Raw genomic sequence first — 24680 nt, 5'->3', positions numbered from 1 at the left:
TGAATTGATTCCAAGGGAGGACTGGGGCAAGGGGTTCTATTCGAACCTTTTTGTGGTTCCAAAGTCATCTGGGGGGGAAGGAGGGTGATTCTTGAGCTTAAAAGACTGAACTGTTTCCTAATTTACAAATAGTTTAAGATGGCTTCCCTTCAATCCATCCTGGAGGGTGTCCGGGAAGGCGATTATTTGATGTCTATTGATGTAATGGAAGCCTACCTTCACATATTAATTTTTTCCCAAACAGACGAAGTTCCTTCGGTTTTCCTATCCTAGTACCCATTACCAGTACAGGGATCTTCCTTTTGGGCTGTCTTCAGCTCCCAGGACCTTAATGAAGGTCCTGGCGGCTCTGGCTGTTCATCTAAGAACAGCTCCCATCAGGCTTCATTGTTATTTAGATGACATCCTCCTCCAGGCGGAGTCCCCAGAATGGTCCTTTCAGGATCTGGGCCTGACGGTGGAAACCCTGCAGAGGCATGGGTTTTCCATGAATTTCCAGAAAAGCCATATGCGGCCTTCTACCAGGCTGTTGCATTTGGAGGCAGTCATTGATTCCACAGCCGGCATGGTTTTCCTCTCCCAGGATTGCAAGGCTAGTCTAGTCAAACTGATTCAGCAGGTACAAAAAGAGGCAGGTGCCTATCGTCACCTTGTCCCAGCTGTTAGGGAAGATAATATCTTGTATTGATCTAGTCCCCTGGGGAGGCTCCACGCTAGGCCCTTCCAATGGTTCCTCCTCCCATACCAAAGTAGTAAACGCAGTGCCTCCCCTTTTTGGGTTCAAGTACCCCCTCAGTTGCGGCTTTCCTTAAAATGGTGGGTTTCTTCTGTCCTGATTAAGGGGTGTGTGTTCAGGGAGCCGGAAAGGCTCACCCTGACCACAGATGCAAGCCTTTATGGTTGGGGGGCATTGCTGGGTGCACAATTGACACAGGGCTGCTGGTCCACTTCAGACCTTACTCATAACATAAATTGGCTGGAGTTGTGGGCGGCTCATCTGGTCCTCCAACGCTTTCAGACCCTTGTAGAGCACAGACACATCCTGCTATTGACAGGCAACGTAGCTGTAAAGGCATATGTAAACAGGCAGAGAGGCATGCATTGTGGGCAGAGACACCTGCTGTCCATCAAGGTGGAACACATCTCTGGGGAAGCAAATCACCAAGCAGATTGGCTGAGCAGGGCCACGGTAGATCAGACGGAGTGGCAGCTGGACCTGGAGCTGTTTGAGGAGATCTGCCGGATGTTCGGACGGCCAGAGGTAGACCTCTTCGTATCTCCAGAAAACGCCCAACTCCCCAGGTTTTTTATGAGGTTCCCAACTTGGGGAGCGGAGGGGAGTAGTGCCCTGCGCAGCAAGTGGCCCCAGGGGTTGCTTTACACTTCCCCCCCACTCCCATTGATTCTGGGGTGCTGGGGAAGATTGTGGCAGAAGGAGCGGAGGTCATCATGGTCGCCCCATATTGGCCACGCAGACCGTGGTTCACGGACCTCGTAGATTTGGCCATTGCCAAACTCTGGATGATCCCACAAGAATGGATCTTCCTTCGCCAGGGTTCATCTGGAGCTGCAGCGGCTCTGGTTGACTGCCTGGTATTTAAAAGGGAGATCCTGAAGGAGGCGAAGTTCTCACTGGTGATTCAAACCATCATAGCCTCTAGATGCCCTTCCATGACCAGAATTTACACCACCACGTGGTCTACCTTTTGTGGTTCGTGCCGTTCGGTACGGGTGGATCCCAAGCGCCCATCTCTGTCTGTTATCCTGGAATTTCTCCAGGATGGGCTGGAGACGGGCCTGTCCCATAATACCCTTCGTAGGCAGGTTTCGGTCCTGTCCACCGTCCTGGTGCTGGACGGTCGGAAGGATCTGAGCTGCCATCCTGTGGTGAAGAGGTTTTTGAAGAGGGTGGTAAATCTTCGTCCCCAGGTAGTTCACAGGTTCCCGTCGTGGGAGTTAGTTCTCCCGGATTTTTGTCCCAATCCCACACATAAAAAGGAGAAAACTTGGCACAACTTGGATGTACGGAGGGCTCTCCGGATTTATATTAAGATGACAGAGCCTTCCAGGAAGACTGAGGCCTTGTTTGTCTCGTTCCAGCCGTCAGCAGTAGAATCTAGGGTGTCCCCTTCTACCAGTGCAAGGCCATAATGGGCTTGCATTGCCTGGGCATATGAGGCCCAGGGTAAGCCGGTGCCTCAAAGGATAACGGCCCATTCCACTAGGAGCGCGGCCACCACGGCTGCATGGAACACTCAGGCTCCGATTGGGGATATTGTAGGGCAGTGACGTGGGCTTCCCCATCACTATTTGTCAAGCACTATCGGCTCGATGCATTTGCGTCTGCCGAAGTGTCGTTCGATCATAGGGTGCTTCAGGAGGTTCTTCTACGCTCTGGCACCACGGACCAATGAGTTCTCGCCCTAGGGACTGCCTCTTTGGTATGTCCCACTTCTGGACCCTCCTGTGCCATCAGCTGGAGAAGGAACATTGGTCCTACCTGAACGTTCTTCCCAGCGTGGTGCATGATGGTCCAGATTCCCCTCCCCCTTGTTTGATGTGTTAAGTCCATGTCCTCAGGGCTATTAATGCTGTGGGCAAGCCCTGTTCTTCTTGTGTTTCCCTAGTTGGAGCTGCGTCTCGTCAGAATTGGAAGTCAGCAGAGGAAGCTGGAGGCGTGGTTTCAATTCTGACTCAGTCTCTTGGGCAAATAAGGATTGAACTCCCACTTCTGGACCGTCCTGTGCCACGCTTAGATAGAATGTTCAGGTAGCACCAACGTAACTTTTCTGTATCCCAGTGAACATGATGTGATTTATTCAGCTTATCTCTTGTGTGAGCAATCAGTGTGGCAGGAGTGAGCATTGAGCATTCTAATTGTGGCCATACTGCTCATTCTACTACTTGAGTGCTGTAGAACCCTGCAAAGAATGACGTCTGGAGAGTTAGGAGTCCCTATTAGTTAAAACTTCCCTCATGCTTGGATTTCAAAGCAAGTCTAATTGTAGTAAAATAATGTAAACTGCCAATAGTGACAATGGTTCGTGGCAGTGCTTTTCCACGGCAGCTTTACAACTCCCAGAATTCCTCTGTTTCATCAGAATTAGGATTTGGGGAATTGAAGTCCATGTATCTCAAAGTTGTCAAGGTGAGAAATGCCGGGTTTTGGTACGTAGTATGGAAGAAGCCTTACCTCAAAGCCTCCAGCAGAAATGAGCAGAAAGAGGATTTGGCCCATCTCCAAAAATCTCTTTCGGCTCTAAAATCTGAGGCAGCAGAACTCATGAAGGAACCTTGCCAATTTGGAGGAAAGGTAGTCCACATTCAGTGACCATTCAAGTTTACAGTATTGAAGGAGGGGATTTTAGCCATCACAGTAGTTCCAGCCATCACAGTGATTTAGGAGTTTGGTAATTGGCTTGCAGCCACCGTTCCATAGCATCTTCGCTGCCAGTGTACGGCCGTGTAACTTAGCAACAAGCCTACCACTTCCAATTGTCACCATTAAGCAAGGATTATTTGTATTGCTTCCTGAAGCAATTATGTAGCAGTGCCTCAAGCATCAAGACACTCTGATAGTCTACAGGTCTCTAAAGTTAATTGTTTACTAACAAGGTGGCTTTTAAACATTCATTATTACTAGAGCTGCCTTAGTCCTCGGCCTGAAAATGATTGCAATAGGTAAGTGGAAGAACAACTTGCCTTGTGCATAAACTCCATCCCTGTTGTGGGCTACCAGTGGCCAACGGAGCTGGCAGCAGATTCAGACAGTGAAGAGGTTGGGAGGAACATGGGCCAGTCCTGAAGTTTAGGAAAGGCTCTGTTGAGGGCTCTGTGTCGGAGGCAGAGAGGGGGCCAGAGCCATATGCCAGTTATCAGCTCCCTTCAGTCAGACATCAGTTAGGCCGACAAACAGCTGTTCCCAGTGTGCTCATGCACAGACTTGCAGACAAAGGGAATGGAGGTTGACTAGGGAGGACGGCCACAGGTGGACGATGAATGGCCCTCCCAGAGGAAATAAGAGCAAAAGGGGAGTGGAGTTTGCAGGAGACAATTAATTCACTTAATTGGTTTGAGATTCTCCAAGACTCCTAGCCAGGTTTTGCAGATATATGGGCCTGGTAGCTCTCCAAGCCAGATAAGGTCTGTGACTGTAAATCCCCCCTTGAAAGACTTTGCTGGATGTGAATGAGAAGATTTCACAGTAAATTAATAAAATGGTTTTTTGTTGGCACAAGGAATTCGCTTCATGCTCTCCAGAAGCCTCGGCCAGAACAATTCCAAAATGACTTTACTAAACACCTACATAAGAGCCTCCAAGCAACAATGGCTTTGAATGACCTGGACATTTTGTCCTATGAAGAGTCAATTCAACTCGAAAACAAAGGTAGAAAAAGATTGGGTGTAAACCGCAGGAGAACAAAGGACACCAAACCTTAAGATAATGCAGTATTTATTCTGGCTGGATCACATATATGTCTCTCAGTATTTATTACACAAAACTATGCTTCTGAGTGTAAACACTGGTAAAAGTGCAAAAGACAAACAGCATCACACTGAGTGCATAGAACAGGTTTTGGACAGATTCATAAGGAGCACATTGGTAACTGGGTTTTTTTTTTTTTTTGTCAAGTTGGGAGCCGGAGTGTCCCACTCTGTAGATGAAGCCTAAAAATAACCAGGAACAGATAATAATGTGAACGTTTTTGCTTCCCACATAAAGTGCTGGTACAATAACTTACATGTTACAAAAAGAAGCTGTAACACATACTCTAAAGCACTGTTGATGCACAATGGAGACAAGAGTCCCACTTAGGGGACATCATGGCATTGGAGGCTCAGGCTTCAGGTGCCTTTGGTCTCACCACATGCTCTAGCTGGCCTGAATCGGAAATATCGTAGCTGGCCTTGTATTTGGCCAGGATCTTCATCAGGGCACGCATTTTTAGCCACCACTGTTCCTTAGGAATCCGGTGCCTGTAGATCGAAACAGAGAAATTGTCATTAAAAGTTTCTACTAGGACCATCTATGAGCAACTGAGGTTCCTGCACAAGCTGGAACCAAGAAATTTCATTTATTCATTTGACTTTCATGGTGGCGCTTCTTACATGCCAAAATCCAAAATAGGCTTGAAACAAAGCCAATTAAAAATAATAAGAACCATTGTGCCATCCCATTCACAATGAGCAGGGCATGTGACAATGTCCAGCTAGTGAGATGGTTTCTTAAGCAACGGATGGTTTGCAGAGTAGCAGAGCTGAAGGGGACCTTAAAGGTCTGCTAGTCCAACTCCCTGTTCAAGTAGGAGACCCTATAGCAGTGATGGCTAACCTTTTTGTTGTCATGTGCAAAAGCGCGCGCAAGAGAAAGTGCCCACACCCATAATACAATCGCGCCCGCCCCGCATGATTGCATTGTGGATGTGGGCACTTTATCTTGTGCATGCATGCGTGTCCCTGTGCTCGCCCACCCCTCCGCGTATGCACTCCCCCCACCCATTTTTGTCTTCCAGGTTGGTGCATGAGGACTTCCAGGCCCAAAATGAGGCATGGGGGATACACACACACACACACACACAGGCCCCATTTTGGCTTCTAGGTTATTGCAGGAGACATTCCAGGACCAAAACGGGGCACAGAGATGCCACACGAGGCCCCAAAATGCAATGCGAGGACCCCGTGGATGCCTCTCCATGCGTATGGGCACATGTCCACTGCATGCACGGCAGAGACCCAAAGACACATGTGCAGTGGGGCTGGGCTGGGGAGACGGCTTGCATGCCCGCAGAGAGGGCTCTGCGTGCCATAGCTTCACCATCACAGCCCTGTAGTGACCAGGGGTGGGTTTTCTGCTGGCGTTGCTGCCGGCTCGCTTTGTGTGTGCTTCGCACGTGCTCCACTTCTTTCTGCTTCCCCAGGGGTTATCATTTCAAAATCCCATTCAACCATTTGTTAGGATGGGTCAGTGTAAAAACCACCGTGACAAATGAATGGTTCCCTTCTGTGCTTTCTGAGATTGGAATTAGGCTCCTTCAGTAGACGGCAATTCCGTTTCTTGCATCCCAACAGCACTGGCAAATGAGAAGTGCAGCCTCTAAGAAGCATGAATTAACAAGGATGTTGCGTGGACAACTTGGGCTGGTAACATAAGCGACACACTTTGCCTATGCAAAGTTGATGCTGCTGAAAAACATCCCCAAATTCAATCTAGAAGCCATTTGTGCTATGGGGAAATCAGCTCCAGCTAAATCTCAGCTCTTCTGCCATGGGTACTTCATCTCGAAATCTGAACTGGTTTTATAACACAAGGCACGTGCAGCAGCCTCTGAAGCCAACTGAGGAATGCTGCTGAGTACCAGGTGGTCCTCAAGTTACAACCACAATGGAGCCCGGAATTTAATGTTGCTAAGTGGAACATTTGTTAAGTGAATTTGTCCCATTTTTTACTTTTCTTGCCTCATTTGTTAAGTGAATCACTGGAGGTGTTAAATTAGTTACACGGTTGTTAAGTGAATCTGGTTTCCTTATTGTCAGAAGGTCGCAAAAGGGGATAACATTGCAACCATCATAACTGTGAATCAGTTGTCAAGTATCTGAATGCAAATCAGGTGACCATGGGGATAGTAATAGCAATAGCAGTTAGACTTATATACCGCTTCATAGGGCTTTCAGCCCTTTCTAAGCGGTTTACAGAGTCAGCATATTTCCCCCAACAACAATCTGGGTCCTCATTTTACCCACCTCAGAAGGATGGAAGGCTGAGTCAACCCTGAGCCGATGAGATTTGAACAGCCGAACTGCAGAACTGCAGTCAGCTGAAGTAGCCTGCAGTGTTGCATTTAACCACTGCGCCACCTTGGCTCTAATGCTGCAAACAGATTTTGAAAAATGGTCATAAGTCACTTTTTTTTCAGTGCCATTGTAACTTTGAATGGTCATTAAGTGAATTTTGTAACTCAAGGATGACCTGCATATGCTGCTTTATCTTCTTTTCCATCTCTATGATCTTTCTTACCTAAGATCTGCAGACACATAGCACTTCAATCTTGCTAACTGGGAATTAAAGAGCCTGATGGGGGCATCAGATGTGGATTGGCTGTTCTACAATTATAAAAAGATGTTAGACCTACACAAAGTCAGTTTCATCTTGTAGCGTGACCACAGGCTGGAAGTCCAGGTTTCTCTTACGCATTCCTAGAAGGCACACAGTTTCCGGAATATTGGTAAACACCTTTCCTATAAAGGGGGGAAAATAGTTTTAACCACAGGAAGTGTGTCAAAATAGTACACAATAACTTCAAAATACTACATAGGAAGGGGGGAAGTGTTAGAGGGGCCCTCACGGTGTGTTTAATTTGGGTTAGTTATTAAAACAATACAACAAGGAGAATGTAAATGGGAATTATGAAAACTTGGAAATTAGGATGAGGATGGTAATAATTAATAACGAATGAATGTTCAAAATTAGTATTTAAAAAAACCAAGAACTTTTTCAGCACTACGGTCTGCTTTTTTTCATTGCTAATAAAATTGAAAATACATAAAAATGTTACCTTCTTCTGTGTTCCATGAAGCCATTGGAAGCAGGGAGAAAAAGAAAGAATATTTGTGACTAAAAAATGTGGTTGCCTGTTATTTATAAGACATATCGCGGAACGTAAAACCTAGGAAGAAGGAGAGTCCTGGGCAAGGAGCATCTTGGTACCACAGATAGGAGGACTTTGGAAGGATAGTAATTTTCATTCCACTCTTAAAGCTGGAGCAGACTTCTCCAGCATTGCATGTGAGAGAACGTAAACATCTGTCATGAGGGGATGGTTGCATAAGTTGGTTGTTGCTGTTGTTTTTTTATACATAAGCTCATTTTAAAGTTTTGGTTAGGGGGCGCAGCAAACCACAGAACAGGAACTCAGATCAGCCAAAAAGCACACAGGATGTGAACTACCACAAAACGCACCAGGTTGGGATCTGTCAGGAGTTTTTATGTTTTCTTCTCTGCAGTCCTCTGCAGCCTCCAATTACTCATTAACCCTTTTGCAGCATATGCATTGATAGATATTGTCAGTTATGTGCAACTCTAAATGGGACTTAACTCAGGGTTGTTGAGGGAGGGAGAGGAGGGGGACTTTATATGCCACTTTGAGCTCCTGAATGGAAGGCAGGATATAAATCCAACAAACAAATGTGCAATTTTATAGAATTCCATAACATTTTATAAGAGTAAAAGCTCCAGTTACATAAAAGGGCATTCTATGGACTAATATTTTTCAAACTTGACAACTTGAAGATATATGTAAAACAATGCTGAGACTCCAGGAAAAGTGCAGAGAAGAGCACCAAAGTTGATTAGAGGACTGGAGGCTAAAACATATAAAGCATGGTTGTTGGAATTGGGTATGTCTAGTTTAATGAGAAAAAAAAAGAACTGGGGGGAGATGGGAGGTGATGGCAGTCTTCCAATATCTCAGGGGTTGCCACAAAGAAGAGGGAGTCAAGCTATTCTCCAAATCACCTGAGGGCAGGACAAGAAGCTAATGGAAACTAATCAAGGAGAGAAACAACCTATAACTAAGGAGAAATTTTGGACAGTTAGAATAATCAAACAATGAAACAGCTTCACTCCAGAAGTTGTGAGAAGTCCATCATTGGAGGTTTTTAAGAAGAGATTGGACAACCATTTATTTGAAATGGTACAGGGTTTCCTTCCTGGGCAGGGGGTTGGACTAGAAGACCTCCAAGGTCCTTCCAACTCTGTTATTATGTTAAGCATGCTACTGGAAGTTGAAGTCACACATCTTAAAGTTGCCAAGCTTGAAAAACACTGCTCTAGATAACACAAGTAATTCAGATCTGGCTGTTCCAGAAGCCTCTGATGTACACGAAGATTCTTCCTACGGTGGACTTCTATTTTTTTTTTTTTTTTTATGGCCAGTCTTCATATTATTACTCCTCCGTTGCACCTCAATAGTTCCTTTTTAAATTTTAAACTTTATTAGAGTGCAAATCTCTCAACTGAAGTAATATCCTATAAGTCAGTAAGGAAATAATTCTTTGGTACAGGCACAGCAGTTTTCCATATCTGCTGGCTAACCAGTTCCACCCCTCCAATCATCATAGTTGTTGACCACATCAGTGATTATAGTGGTGAGATTCAATTTTTTTTACTACTGATTCTGTGGGCGTGGCTTGGTGGATGTGACCTGATGGGCGTGGCAGGGGAAGTATACTGTAAAATCTCCATTTCCTCCCAATCAGCTGGGACTCAGAAGGCTGAGAATAGATGGGGGCGGAACCAGTCAGAGGCGGTATTTACATGAGGCAAGCAACAGCAACCTTGAATTCAGCTATATAAAATAGACAGCCTGTTTGGTGAATGTTAACTGGAGATCAATCAAGCCAAAGTTGAAGACAATCCTCCTCTTATTCCTACCTCTCCACTGCCCAGGATTCTTGCCAGGATGGCTGACTTGGATTTCCTGAGCTAGTGAAAGGTTAGCTAACTGAATCCGATACCACTCAAACATAATTTAACTCATTTGTGGCTGCTTTAAAGAAGCATATGTTGATGTTTTAGACCTTGTACATGCAAGCAACTACTCTTTATGTACCCTGAAGATTAAATTATCCCTCACAACTATTCTCAACAGCACTGTAAAGCAATAACAATAGCACTTAGACCGCTTTATAGTGCTTTTACAATCCTCTCTAAGTGGTTTACAGAGTCAACATATTGCCTCCAACAATCTGGCTCCTCATTTTATCAACCTCAGAAGGATGAAAGTCTGAATCAACCTTGAGCCAGTGACATTTGAACTGCTGAACTGCAGCTAGCAGTCAGCTGAAGTAGCCTGCAGTACTGCACTCTAACCACTGTGCCACCTTGGCTTTCTAAAGAAACCCCTGTTATCAATGAAATGGGTGGAATATAAATTTAATAATAAAATAATTTTAAAAGTCCATTTAATTTCTAACCATAGTCCCCCTGCTTCCAAGGTCTAGTGAGAATTTGCTGCTGGTTCACTAAACCATGCCATGAAAGGCATCTAACATTTCCTTACCTCTTCGGTAGCTTGCTTTCAGTTGGTCCGAGATCCACAGCATAGCTTTTGCTGATATTTTTGTCCCAAAGTTTCTATCAAAGGGAGAAGGAGCGCCACCCTGTGAAAATCAACACAATTTAACAATGAAGTTGTATTTCAGATTATTTTTGAAGGGTGGGGTAGGAAAATGAGGAGGAAGAGGTGTTTATGAGTTAGAAAAATGCACAACTGTAGGAAAAGAACCACATTTGTCTAAGTGTACCTGGTAGCACATTTGTAAGTTTGAGCAGTTGCTAAACAAATGGCTATAACTAACGACTCCCTGTAATTTTTTAAAAAAATGATTTGTTTGTAAATAAAGTGATTTAATATGTGAAGATGCTACGAGACTCTTTCTGATTTTATACTTGCACAAGATTCATTGTCTCACATTTAGGCACAGAACGAGGCATAGCCCAATGCAGGGGTGAAATCCAGCAGATTCTGACAGGTTCCGGAGAACCAGTAGCTGAAATTTTGAGTAGTTTGGAGAAGCAGAGCAAATACCACCTCTGGCTGGCCCCACAGTGGGGTGGGAATGAGGAGATTGCAATATCCTTCCCCTGCCATGTCTACAGAACCAGTAGTAAAAAAAAAAAAAATTCACCACTTGGCCCAGTGCATTTGTATTTTCCACCAGGGGATGATGCATTTGCGTTCTTCATTCCTCATTCCAACTTGGTGCGCATCCCCAGCCATCCTAGAAACTTCAACTCTTGCAATTCCCAGCAGCACTGGCTGTTGATAACTTTGGAGATCAGTAAGCAATAGCAATAGCAATTAAGCTACCGAACGCTTCATAGAACTTTACTGCCAGTTTACAGAGTCAGGATATTGCCCCCAACAATCTGAGTCCTCATTTTACTGATCTCGAAAGTCATATGAGTCAACCTTGAGCTCCCCAGGATGGAACTGCAGGCTGTGGGCTGTGTTAGCCTGCAATACTGCATTCTAACCATTGGGCCACCATGGCTCTCTCGAAGAAATAAATTATCGGGTTCCACTAGTGTTTTAACTTTTAATGTTTTTTCCAGAGTTTGTTAGCCACCTTGAGTATTAGTGCTAGAATTGAAAGGACATAATTAAATTAGTCAATCAACACATACAGCCTAGAGAAATATGTTACTTCAGTGAGAATCACGGTCAGATCATCACTGTGGCTACAGTATATGGGTCATAGAATATTTACCATGCATACAGTGATAACTTTCATTTCTTCTGATTTATTTTCTTAATAAATATTGGCATCTGGTCTCTTAAGAGTTACATCTTTTGGGTTGCTTATGTCAGCTAGGACCTGAATAAAGTCATAGAAGCTTAGTAGAATGCCTTCTGTTCAGTGATGAAATCCTTACATCTACTTAACAACTGTACTCAAAAAAAAAGGACTGAAATTACTGGATATTAAACTTCTCTCATGGTAAATTAAGCAGCAGCAGCAACTAACAGCGATCTACTCTGCAGACTGGAAATGGACACTCTGCTTGCTGTTAAGAGTTAGAGAAAGCATAGCTGCTTTTGTACATGGCTCCAACCTACAAGGGCCATTTGTATTGCTATTATTGAGTTAAAAGAAGCATTCCCACAAACCCCCTCTGGAGTACTTAACCATTCTCACCTGCTGCATATGACCCAGCACATTCTTTCGACAATCAAAGACCCCTTTGCCTTCTTCCGAATAGAGCTGATAAATGAAGTCAGTTGTGTAGTTCTCGCTACTATTTTCATTCCTGTATAATCCCCAAAAAGCATGGCTTATTTATTTGACACAGTTTTTTTCCTATACTATTGTATATCTGCACAAGTGAAATGGGATTTCTGGTTTGCCTCTGTAATGGTAGGAGAGAAAGACCTTGGAGAGACAGGACAACCAGAAAGAGACTCAGAAAGGACCTCCAATTACAAAGCAGATGGTGGGAGATTTGTGTTTTCAAACTTGCAAAATCCAGTTAATGTAATGTAATAAAGCTGCCAGCCTTATTATTTAAGTATAGTTAGCTCATCTAGTCTTATTGCCTGCCTCATCTACCTGTGAAGGCTGACATCAATCTTGCAAGTCTGAAATTATAATTCCCCCATTCGCCATTACGGCTTGAGAAGCTTGGGAAGGTTCCCTCTGTACCTCTTTCTCCATCCATTATTCAGCTGAGGAATATGCCCTCTCTGATTTGACCATCCTTTAGGTAGCAATTTTTGTCTCGTTTCTTAAGGTCTTTCTTACATGCCATTACTGTTTCCCATTCAAACTGCCTAACTTGAAAGAGCAAAAAAAAAAAAAAAAAGCAGAGCAAATATCAGTTTACAAGGTAATCGCTCTTCAGAATAAATAATTGATTCGGGTGTATTCTTCACTCTTGCTGGAGACATTATCAACTTCTACATCTACATCTACATCCTCTCTTCAAGAAATAAGTTTATCTCTTTGCGTATGAGAAGACTGGCCACAAGATGAGCATGAGTCAAAGTATAAAAAAACAACTAGGTATCAGAATGTGACCAATCTGGGCTATTGCCAAGGGAGCACAGGGACAACCCTTGTGATTGACAGAAGTCAACCTGCCCACCGTACAGTCTTGTTTTCTTTTTACACTGTGTACCATGCATCATTGAACAACATCTAAAATAGTGTTTCTCAACCTTTAGCAGCCTTACGATGAGTGGTCTTCAACTCCCAAAATTCAATTTGAAGTCCACATCTTCTGGGAGTTGAAGTCCACACATCTTAAAGCCGAGGGTGAGAAAAACTTGTTCTGAAATAAAAGGAAACAAGAAAAGAGAGAGAGAGAGAGAGATCTCACCTCCACCGGTTATAAATGGCAATACTTCAGCTACAATTTTCTGATGTTAAGGAAAGGAATTGGGATTAAGAGCAAGTTCTGTCTTCCCTGATGTGGAATTACTTAATGATCCAGTCAGATATTGTCTCCTCTGCCAGCCAGGAACCGTTGAAGCATCAATTATATGTAGAGCTAAGCTAATAACTCTAGATCACGAGTATGCAACTTTTCCAGAGCAAAAGGTGGGCTTTGTTTCTGATTTATTGTGGACTGTACTTCAAAAATAATGGGTTGGGCTAACAGAAAAACTCAACCTGCATACAGGTAATTTTCGACTTACGACCACAATTGAACTACATTGCTAAGCAAGATAGTTGTTAAGGGAGTTGTTAATGGGGAGTTTGCCCCATTTTACAATCTTTCTTTGTCACAGTTGTTAAGAGAATCCCTGCAATTGTTAAGTTGGAAACATGGTTGTTAAGTGAACCTGGCTTCCCCATTGACTTAGCTTGCCAAATACACATGAGCCTGGGACACTGCAAACATCATAAACTCATGCCATTGCCAAGCATTTAAATTCGGATAACACGGGGATGTTGCCATGCTCATAAATATGAAAACAGTCAACAGTCACTTTTTTGCAGCACCATTGTAACTTCAACAAACGGTCATTAAATGAATGGTTGTAAATCAAGGATTACCTGTAGTTTCATTGACAATTTTATTAAACTAAAATTGAATATTGGGTTTGTGCAAAAAAAATAAAATAAATCAGCCTGAAATGTTATTCTGAGTGCAGTTCAACCTAACCTGTGAAACGATTTAAATTTTGCTTTTGAGCAGGTACTTTCCCCCCAAAGAATCTGAGGGTGCAAACCAGTGGTAGGATTCAAATAATTGAACAACTGGTTCTCTGCCCTCATGACCAGCTGGGTAGGCATGGCTCAGTGGTCATGTGACCAAGTGGGTGTGGCAAACTCAACATCACTCACATCGATGGGTGCTTTGCTTTAGCTGTTACAATGTAATAGGGGTTAAGCGGAGAGGCAGTTTCTGTAAGCAGGACAGTAAAGATTAGGCTAAAAACAACACCAGAATGTTTCCTTCCTGCCTTCCTTACAGGATTAGCCCTGTAAAGTGGGGAAAAACCAAAAGGAGATTTCTTCCAACAATCAGTTCTCTGAACTGCTTAAAATGTTAACAACCGGTTCTCCCGAATAGGTGCAAACCGGCTGAATCCCACCACTGGTGCAAATTAAACTCAGATTGTCCTGAACAAGAATACCCTGTTGAATGAAAGCCATTTAAATATTTTGAACTGAATCAATGAACTGGGTTGGATTATGAGGATATCCATCACACTTATTAATGATAAAAGATGGATCTTTTTTTTTCCTTCTGTCTTTCTGAAAATTATATTCTGATAGTAATTTTGGGAAATGCTTAGCTTTAGATTTATGGATGTTCTAAAGTCTGATTTGGATGCGCTTGTGCCCAACATCCTTTATTACGAAATGCCAAGGCTAAGCTTGTAGTTTTTCATGATTTTTAGAAGAAATCTATTCCTTTATATTGGAAAAGTATTTGCCTCTCTTGTCCCTACAACATGTTGGGTATCACTTTTGTTTGACCTGAAAGTTATGCCTTTGAATGTTCACTTACCTGAGTACCAAGCCTCGCTGAATGTTGGTTTTCATCTTTTCGGTCAGATGTTCCACATTGGCCTGCAAAATAAAGACAAAACTGAATCTTTATTTCTTCCAAACTGAGAAAATTCTTCCAAACTGAGAAAAACATGTCTTCCTTTTGAACCCAAAGAAGGAATAAATCATCCTGTTTACTATTTTTTTTTTATCTTTCACTGGCTGTACATTAACCAATTCAAAATTTTATAGGCTCTCCAAACAATATTGAAAGAGTAAATGAAAAACTTCAACTTTAGGTTCCTGGTTCATCTAGAGATCTAAAGGAGATTGGCTGTGGATCTTCTTATGGACTTTTAAATTTGGTATACTATAGTGATGGAGTCACCGAAGCAGTCGGCATGGTCTCCAGAGGATGGCAGAGGACAGGAAAGCTGAGAGACAAGTGGGTTTTGCCCCATTTTATGCCTTTTCTTAGCCTAGTTGTTAAGCTACAGCTGTTAAATTAGCTACACGGCTGTTAAATGAATCTGGCTTCCCCATTAACTTTGCTTGTCAGAAGGCCACAAAAGATGATCACATGAAGAAGGAAGGGAAAGGAGAGGAGGAAGGAAGAAAGTAGAGAAGGGAGGGAGGGAGAGAAAGGAAGAGAGGAGAGGAGACGAGAGGAAGAGGAGGGAAGGAAGATAGAGAAGAGGAGAGAAGGATGGAAGGGAGAAGGAGAGACGGTAGGAAGGGGAAGAGGAAGAGAGGAGGAGGGGAGAGGTAAGGGAAGAAGGAAAGGAAAGGAGGAAGGAAGGAAGTAGAGAAGGGAGGGAGGGAGAAAAGAAAGAGAGAAGAAGGTGGTTAGAGTAGGCGAGGGATGGTAAACAAAGCAACCCAAATGGAATATTATAATTCTATAAATGGAATGACAAATGTATAAGAACCATGAATGTAAAAAAAGAATAATTATTATGCGAATGTTTACCTATAATTGTATATAGAGAACAAAAAATAAAACATTTTTTTAAAAAAAGATGATCACATGATCCCAGTACAATGCAACCCTCATAAATATGTGTCAGTTGTTAGGTGTCTGAATTCTGATCATGGGGATGCTGCAATGGATATAAGCCTGAAAAATGTTTATACTGGTGTTTTCCTGAAAATAAGACCCTGTCTTATATTTCTTTTTGGTTTTGCCATCAAAAAAAAGGCACCAGGTCTGATGTGTGTGTGTGTGTGAGAGAGAGATGTCATCCACTGACTGACCTCACTTGCACACGTTGCCCCCAGCCTCCTTTTTGCTGTCAGAGGCCTTCAAGAACAACATCTGTAGCCGGCAAAGCTTTCCTGAAGGCCTCTGCAGCTGATAACAGAGCTCTGGATTAATCCTGTAATACCTGTATCACCACCTAATTCTGGACCAATTAAAATTCATATACCGTATTTTTGGGAGTATTAGATGCACCTTTTTCTCTCAAAAAAGAGGTTGAAAATCTGGGTGCATCTTATACACTGAACACAGCATTTTTTGCCTCCCAAAACCCCGTCCCCTTAAATGGCCATGCATAGCCTTTAGGAGGCTTCCAGAGTGCTCCTGGTGTCTGGGGAGGGCAAAATTAGCTAAAAATGAGCTGTTTTCTGCTCGTTTTTGCCCCCCAGCCCCTAGGAGTACCCTATAAGCCTCCTAAAGGCTATGCATGCCCTTTTTGACAAAAAATGGGCCCATTTTCGCAAAAATGTGCTGTTTTTGGGAGGTCTGTAGAGTGGGAAAACTTTTTTTTATTTGCCTTTCCAAAATCTTGGTGCGTCTTATACTCTGAAAAATACGGTACCATTTTAAAAGATCATCTGAATAGAAAGTTTCCAGTAGTCATCACATAACACTTACCATATGAACAACCCTTAGCACTTGATGGGTATTTTATGAACTGATGAGTTGTAGATGCAGATCAGCTCCAATATAACCAAAGGAGTAGATATTGCAGATTAATGTAACTGTCAACACCCAAATAATAATATACTACAGGTAGTCCTCGAGTTACAACAGTTCACTGAAAAAAGTGAATTTATAATCTTATAAAACTTATAATCATTGCAGCATCCTCCATGGTCATGTGATCAAAATTCAGATGCTTGGCAACTGACTCATACTTATGACAGCTGCAGTGTCCCAGGGCCACCTATTGCGACCTTCTGACAAGCAAATAAATGGGGAAGTCAGATTCGCTTAACAACTGTGTTACTAACCTAACATTCTGCAGAGATTTGCTTAACAAAATTGGCAAAACTAGGTTGTAAAAACTAGCTTAACAACTGTCCGTTAGCAACATAACTTTTGGTCTCAACTGCGTAAGTTGAGAACCACCTGGGTAGAGTAGTAAGTGAAAGTAGGACTCAGCCCACCTGTGTGAATAAAGAGGAGATGGAGGCATTGCCTACCTGTAGCTCCCGAATGTCGAATTTTTCTTCAAAGATATAAGCAGCATCTGCGCCTGCAGCCAAAGCTCCCATGTTAGCCAAGTAGCCACAGTAGCCTCCCATGGTCTCGATGATGAACACACGTCGTTTCGTCCCACTTGCCGACAGTTTGATTCGGTCACAGGTCTAACGAAAAAAGATCTGTTAGTGACTAACATAAAAACATGCTTGCAATTGTTGGGAGAAATTTGTCCCTCTGGGTTCAGTTCCAAGTGGGGAAAAAGACACTGGGAAAAATGGAGGTTGCTTGGAAAGATGGTTTTAATGAGGGACAGGACCACATGATTTGATCACATGCTTCAAGATGTTGAGTAAAGAAGAAAAAGAGGGGGAGATGCTGAAAGTCCCTGGTTTTATGCCCTCTCTGCCCTTTGATCTTGTATTCTGATTGGTTGTCAGACTCCCAGGGGGACATGCAGGGGCAACTCTCTAGGCTGTGTTTTGAGTCCAAGTTTGGTTGAGCATTGCTTCTTCCCAGGTGACCTGTGGTGAGATAGGTAAAGGGCGAATGCTACCATGTCTCCCATCACCCTGGAGCTGAAGGGGGGGTCTTTGTTATGTAGAATAGACTGGCTTAGGCATTTTAATGGCTCATTGACAAAGGTGGGGCTATTAAGAGTGAGTCTGTTTCCTGCCTAAAAGCATGTTTCTCCATTTCTTATCCAGGGGAGTGTAATATTCTGCCCTTTCAATATTTCCTTGGATATTCCATTCTTCTAAGAGAGGGTTGAGCACTAACTTCCTACACTGTCTTTGAAAGTTGTTGTATAGTATCATGTAAACCACATACAATTCCATTTATGGACAGGTTATAAAAACATAAAGAAGCAGACATTTATTTTAAAAGTGCTTAACTTTCACTTCCTGGCCCTTTACAGTCCAACTACTTTTTTTTAAAAAAAAAAACACCCCATAATGTTAACTATGAAATTCTTGGCACAAAATGGCTTTTTTTTAAAAAAAAGAAAAAGAAACCAACTAAATGACCAAACTCTGACTTGTTTCTCTAAGATAGCTAGACAAAAATCTTGTCCTCTAACACAGGGTGATTAATCACACTCTGTAAAACAGAAACAAACAAGCCACTGAAATATTCAAAAGGGAATGAAAGGGCAGCAATTCTGGCTCAAGTTTCAACCTCCAAAAAGCATTTGTCTTGCTCTTGAACAATGTTTGGGGGAAAATTAATGGCCTGGTGTGGGAGTCCGGCATTTCATCCTTGGAAATTGCTGCACTCTAAATAGTAGTCAAGATCTAAATCTTTAGAAGTGAAGTCTGGAAGAGAACGTCTGTTCATCCTGGGAAGTTTTGGAATAATTATCCAGGTGTTATGAAACTAAACTCCCTTTCTGCAAACTAAGTAGAGCACAACCAAGAAGGTCCACAGCACTTTTGAATGCTGGGAGAAAAAGCTGCTCAAGGAAATCAGCCGGGCATCCAGTTGAGTAATTGAAATCCAGCTGCAGATTCATTTCAAGTAGGCCTACATTAACCACATGTCAAATTCATACTTATTCTTCATATCCCGAATAACAGAGTTGGCAGGGACCTTGGAGGATTTCTAGATTTAAGCAGGAGATGTCATTCTAGAAAAATGGTTGTCCATTCTGAGAGTCTAAATGAGGAACTGGTGGGAACTCTTGTCCCTTTAGAAACAAATGAAGCTCCAACAGATCAGGGAAGGACCTTCTGTGAACATGCTCACACTGGTATTTTTCATTCCAAAGCCATGTGCTTAAGCATCTGTTTAACAATGGAGAACTAAAAGGACATGCAGAATTGCACATGTTATCTGCTTCAGGTTTCATATATCTTCTAAGCCAGTCTTTCTCAAACTGGGCAACATTCAGATGTGTGAACTTTAAGTTCCAGAATTCCCCAGCCGACAAGTCCACACCTAATGCATCTTCTGACACTTGAAGTCCATATATCTTAATGAGCCATGGTGGTGCAGTGGTTAGAGTGCAGTACTGCAGGCTGCTTCTGCTGACTGCCTGCAATTTGACAGTTGAAATCTCACCAGGCTCAAGTCTTCCATCCTTCTGAGGTGGGTAAAACGAGGACCCAGATTGTTGGGGGAAATATGCTGACTCTGTAAAAACCACTTAGAGAGGACTATAAAGCACTGTAAAGTAGTATATAAATCTAAGTGCTATTGCCATTGCTATACATATTCTGGAAGTTGAAATCGATATATTTTAAAACATCTCCTAGGATTGAAGTCCATGCATCTTAAAACTGCCAAGTTTAAGAAATATTGTTCTAAGCCCCACCCTATGGACATAGCGCCTCAGCAATGGATTCTGCAAGCTAATCTTTCTGGAAAAGCCAACATGGGGGAATCTTGGGATCTTACCTCCATACCACAAAGCATAAATTGCTTCCGAACATGTGTCCTCCGTATAAGCATTCTGGCTTGTTGTCCCAGATCTGTGCCAAAATACTTGCTCTCTTACCTCAAACAATGGCATTCAAGGACATGTCAGCACCAATATTTAAGTCAGTGCCTGGGATGTTATTGCTAATAGTTGCAGGCAAGATACAAATCAGGATGCAAAATCCCTCACCGCGGCTCCAGGCTTCAGCTAGCATCAAGCAGCTGTCAAAGGCCTGAAGCAGTGGGACAAGGCATGGTAAGTAATATATTACGGCTAAATCTGGATAGGTATAAGATGTTCTAAGGGTGGCTCCTTGTGTGTGGCAATGAAAAATTTGGCCAGCCAGGGCTGCAGATCCCTCAGCACTGCTGAATAAAGAATGTGGCTTGTTGAGTTTGTTTGCTGTCCTTTGTTGTTGTTGTTGTTAGTTGCAAAGTCATGTCTGACCCATCGTGACCCCATGGACAATGTTCCTCCAGGTCTTCCTGTCCTCTACCATCATCTAGAGTCCATTTAAGCTCGCTCATACTGCTTCAGTGTCTCCAGCCAGCCACCTCATTCTTTGTCATTCTGTTCTTCTTTTGCCCTCCATCTTTCCCAGCACGAGGCTCTTCTCCAGTGAGTCCTTCTTACTCATTAGGTGGCCAAAGTATTTGAGTTTCATCTTCAGGATCTGACTTCTTTCAAAAGAGCAGTCAGAGTTGATCTCCTCTAGGACTGACCGGTTTGATCACCTTGATGTACAAGGGACTCGCAGGAGTCTTCTCTAGCACCATAGTTCAAAGGCCTCAATTCTTTGGTGCTCAGCCTTTCTTATGGTCCAGCTTTCACAGCCATATGCTGCAACTGGGAAAACCATAGCCTTGACTTTAAGCACTTTTTTTGTTGTCCTTGCAGCAACTCAAATACAGGGTGCTGGATTTGCATCAGCACAGAAGATGATCAGAAGGAATTAGTAGGAAGTTAATACCAACAAGAGAGAGATTAAAGTAACAGAAGACAGAGCCCTTGTAATTAAAATCCATTTTTGCATTCATTTTTGCATCACATCAGAAAGAAATGAACTGATTTATACTTTGCTTTTCTCCTAAACTGAATTAGGATTAGGCCAATAATTCGGAGAAGATGCTTGAAGCCAAGAACAGCTCAACTAGCCATTCATGGTCATCACCAATATTATCCTACACCACTCATATTTATGGATGCCAAAGATGACAAAAAGAGATCCATCATTTTATTTTGAGGTTGGGAGGAAGCAGAACAACGCCAAAGATAAGCATTAATAAAAGAAAAACATTCTCCTTTCACTTCTGGTCAGGCAATGAGAGGGTAGTTTCTTGTATTTGGGAAAGCAAAATAATAGCAATATTGAGCATAATACATTTGTCACTAATGCTTAGTCTTTGGGTTTATGTAAAGTTGAATGCATGTTGTCCATATCAATGTGGCTTTTACTGCATTTCAACCTGAACCTTAAGCGTTAATTCAGATTGTACATTAAGGAAAGTTACATTTCAACTGCAGTATTGAAGTGAGGACCTGCTAATTTTGTGCGGCAAATGCTTTCGGTCTCTTCTGATAGGAAGACCTCAATCTTTTTTATTTCTCCATCACTCCTGGGGCTGCAGGGAGAGACCATTTCATCCTTCCTGAGTAATAGTTATAACTGAACACTAGCAACAGCCAATGCTATCTGTACATTCCAGCCATCTCATAAGACTGTCACTTCAATTCTTATCCTTTTTTTTCCAGCCAGTTTGTCTGGCCTTAATAAAAGGTATTGCCAAATTAAAATGGCATTTTTCAAGATTGTGTGTGTTACTGCTTTATTTCTTTCACTCCACTCAAAACCCTTTAGTCTGAAAAAAATAAAGGTTTGCTGTTCCCTTGTACATTAAAAGCATTAACTAACATATTTAGCTTCTTGGAGAGCACTAGTGACTATCTCCCATTCATTCATCAGTCATGGCAGCTATAAACAAGGGGCTCTCAGGCCATAGCCTTCTGAGTAGATAAAAAAAACCTCAGGTGCATTGAAGGAAAGAGCTCAGCGTTTTATGTGGCCTTTCTGACATTTTGCTTCTCATCCAAGAAGCTTCTTCAGCTCTGATTGGATGGGGGGAAATGGGAAGATTTATATTCCTTGCAGACAGCAGGTCATTCCTTTAGAATTTATTCACACTTGAATTAATCATATAATATATTTTACAATCTAACAAGCTTCCTCCCGTTCAATGTAAGATCAGCCACCAAAATGTTTTACTTGCCCTGGTATCTGTTTGCATCTCATACAAGTAAAATGACTTTCTTCATCCAGGTGTACCTGAATTGAAACTCTCAGGAGAATGACTGCTGGTGAAAACTGGTGGGAGTTTTGTCTATGGAGATTCTAAGTCATCGAAGTCATGGTTGTCCCAAAGATGCTTTTTTCAAGAGGCAACTGGAATTCCTGGTTTTGCTTTGAAGATATTTTGCTTCTCATTCAAAAAGCTTCTTCAGCTCTGGGTGGATGGTGGGGAATGTAAGGCTCCATACCCATTTGTGCTACTCAGGCAGTGCATGAGGACATGGATAAACTTTCAAGTGGACTCAATGACTTTTTAAAAGAACGCAAATGACCAGCTGTCTGCAAGGACTATAAATTCTTCCATTCCCCATCATCCAGCCAGAGCTGAAGCTTCTTGGATGAGAAGCAAAACATCTTCACAGAAAAAACTAGAAAGTCTAGTTGTTTCTTGAAAAAAGCATCTTTGGGAAATTAGGATGTGATGAACCAGGGGGGGGGGTTATGATGGGTCCTCACAGTTGCAGCCATAGCAGCATCCTCCTCATGGTTATGTGATCATGATTTGGACATTTGGCAAACTGATTCACAGTCATGATGTGGCAGCATCCTGGGGTCACATGAACACAATTTGCAAACCTCACTCCCAACTTCCAATAAGCAAAGTCAATGGGCAACTGGGATAGCTGGAACTGCCATTGTTAAGTCAAGATGGTCATATGGCATCAAAACCTATGACCATATCTCTTAGCATGTTGAGCAAGGACTTACCCAAATAGCTAATTTCAGAAAATAGTGAAATTAGAAGCATGTCTGGCTGATCTTCAGAACAGAGAATTTTTAAAAGTTCTTTTCTAAAAGTTTTTTAAAAGTTCATCTTTTCTAGCTACAATCTAGTCAGTAAAATTAAAGGAAAATCCAGAAGTGTAATAATGACTAGTTAAGACAGACAAGAAAATTGGTGAGAGAAAGAAGGACAGTAAGAAGCATGTAGGCAATATTCATTTTTGGCTTTCATGAAAATGGCAATGGAGAATCTTTTATACCAGAACTGGAATCAAAGTTCCCCACAATTATTTACTATAATTAACAGGGGTGGATAAAAAAAAATCAAGATGGCAGTCACAGTAATATTTTAAGCCCTGCCCCTAAAAGGGGCCTGACCTTAATTGTGTGGTTGTGGCCACCTTTTTCATATTTTTGACCCATCTTAACTTTTTTTTTATTCCTCTCCCTGTAAATACACTGACAACGGGTTATTTAAACAGCTGTTAGGTGTTTTGCTTCAGGCAATGAAAAATATCTCTCTGAGTTCTTGTTTCTCCTTGTCAGCTACAGCCTAAAAAAGCTTAAATCACAACTGATCTTTCAAACGTCATGAGATTCTTTTTTTAAAAAAAAATTCACATTGTGTAAAATGCACTGTCTCTAAAATAGAGAAGAATCAACAGAAACTGTGGCCTGAGGCTTAAATGCCAAATGGAATTATTGTCTTCTAGAACGTTTGTCTCCAAATGTCTGTGCTAAATCATGCCCAAAATATTCCATGCAAAGAATTGCTTGGTGCATAACAGCTGGTTTCAGGAGAGCTGCGGCCAGACCAAAAAACAGATGAGAACAAACATCTGTTTTGATCCAGGAAGGACAGGCCAGAGGGTAGAGAAAATAAAAAACATTGGCTAAGCCAATTTGATCTAATGGTAAAGGCACAAGGCTGGAAACTGGGAGACTTAGTTTTAGTTACACTTTAAGCAGAAAAGTTAATTTGGTGACCTTGTACAAATCAGGGTGTGTGTTTTGTTAAGATACAGTCTGTTGTGCCTTTAATGGCTTCTACTGTACTGCCATAAAATGGCTTCTACTGTACAGTGCAATGGAGTTGCCATCGTAATGGTTTCACAGTACTCCACAAGGGGGCTCCCTCTGGTAAGGGAGAAAATCTAACATTAGAAATTACATTTGGTCCGGACATTTTACCCTTATAAATAAATACCTCGGCAATGCTGGGTTATCAGCTAGTTAGTTATAAAACAGAGAAATTTCTTGTTAGGATGCAAAAAAATAATACTTATGGAGTTGTCTTTCATCAATGTTGTGCTTTACATCTGACAAGTCTGGGGGGAAAAAGTGTTAAAAACTCACATTGGTTTTGAATTGTCTACAATAGTGAAAATGTAGAAGCCTAGCACTACATTATTGAAATACCCATCTAAATAGATTTGCTATTCATTTAATATTTTATTAAGTTTATAGGGTTGTTTAGGATGTAACAATCTTCAAAGCTGCATTGGAAACTTAAGGAAAGCAAACTGGAGCATTTCGATCATCATATAGAACAAGCTAGAGATTTTGGTACACTAAAACCATTTTAGATGACATAGTGATCATTCATTTTTAGATACTGAACCATCTCCTTCCTAGGATTTAATCATCTTCCAGTTTTTGGAGATCTCAGAAGGTGGCAGCACCTAGCCAGCCTTTGCTCAACCCCAAAAATTTATTAGGGTTATACTTGAGTTAACATCAATGGGAGACTCCCAGGACAATTCAGGGCTAGAGATTAGGCTTGGAACATAGAAATATTAGAAAGCAGCAAAGGGAAGCCAATTCTACATTGCTGGGGGGAGGGGGAGACAGAAATGTTTGTATAACCCCTGAAAAATTATGTTTTTGTAAGTTGTCTTTAAAAAAACAAACCTTATCTGTATTGATGCATATTTCAGTATTGTTTTAATATCAGAGGTAGATTCACTGAAATCAAATATTGAATCAAACACTGGGGCGTGCATTTCTTATGAACAAATAAATAAAATGTTAATTTTCACATTTTCTGAATCTGGTCAAACTACCTGTGTGTGTGCATGTATAGATGTGTACATCATGCTTATGTATGGATGTATGGATATGCGTTGCTTGCCTGTGATTTTAAGTGTAGGTCGGGTTTATGATGCAATCTTAAGTGTTCTGGTCTAAGAGGATCTACAGTGCCAGCTGCGTTGAGTAGCATGCAGGGATGTTCAGCAGTAGGTTTCACATTTTGTTACCACCGGTTC

At 42.1% G+C, this 24680-nt stretch overlaps 1 protein-coding gene across 3 annotated transcripts in view; it reads right to left on the bottom strand.

Moving 5' to 3' along the window:
* Nucleotides 1-4436: 4436 nt before the first annotated feature.
* The window catches only part of PFKP (phosphofructokinase, platelet), an 88169-nt gene continuing 67925 nt past the window's right edge, over nucleotides 4437-24680 (bottom strand). The window contains exons 17-23 of one of the 3 annotated variants that reach the window (XM_087712523.1): nucleotides 19429-19575; nucleotides 16927-17091; nucleotides 14519-14580; nucleotides 11698-11809; nucleotides 10059-10158; nucleotides 7131-7236; nucleotides 4437-4977 (exon numbers count right to left, since the gene is read on the bottom strand). In XM_087712523.1, coding sequence (XP_087568649.1) covers nucleotides 4839-4977; nucleotides 7131-7236; nucleotides 10059-10158; nucleotides 11698-11809; nucleotides 14519-14580; nucleotides 16927-17091; nucleotides 19429-19575 — 831 coding nt within the window. In that variant the 3' untranslated portion in view covers nucleotides 4437-4838. Of the gene's footprint in view, nucleotides 4978-7130; nucleotides 7237-9608; nucleotides 9610-10005; nucleotides 10159-11697; nucleotides 11810-14518; nucleotides 14581-16926; nucleotides 17092-19428; nucleotides 19576-24680 lie in introns of those variants that run through there. The other 2 variants (XM_087712525.1, XM_087712522.1) reach the window with 2 other exon arrangements.

The sequence above is a fragment of the Thamnophis sirtalis genome, unplaced genomic scaffold (assembly GCF_051295495.1).
Source record: "Thamnophis sirtalis isolate CommonGarterSnake01/CBP01778 unplaced genomic scaffold, rThaSir2_p1.2 scaffold_4, whole genome shotgun sequence".
Taxonomy (NCBI): domain Eukaryota; kingdom Metazoa; phylum Chordata; class Lepidosauria; order Squamata; family Natricidae; genus Thamnophis; species Thamnophis sirtalis.
The sequence above is the reverse complement of the archived record's forward strand: the minus strand, read 5'-3'. Positions and strand labels throughout refer to the sequence as shown.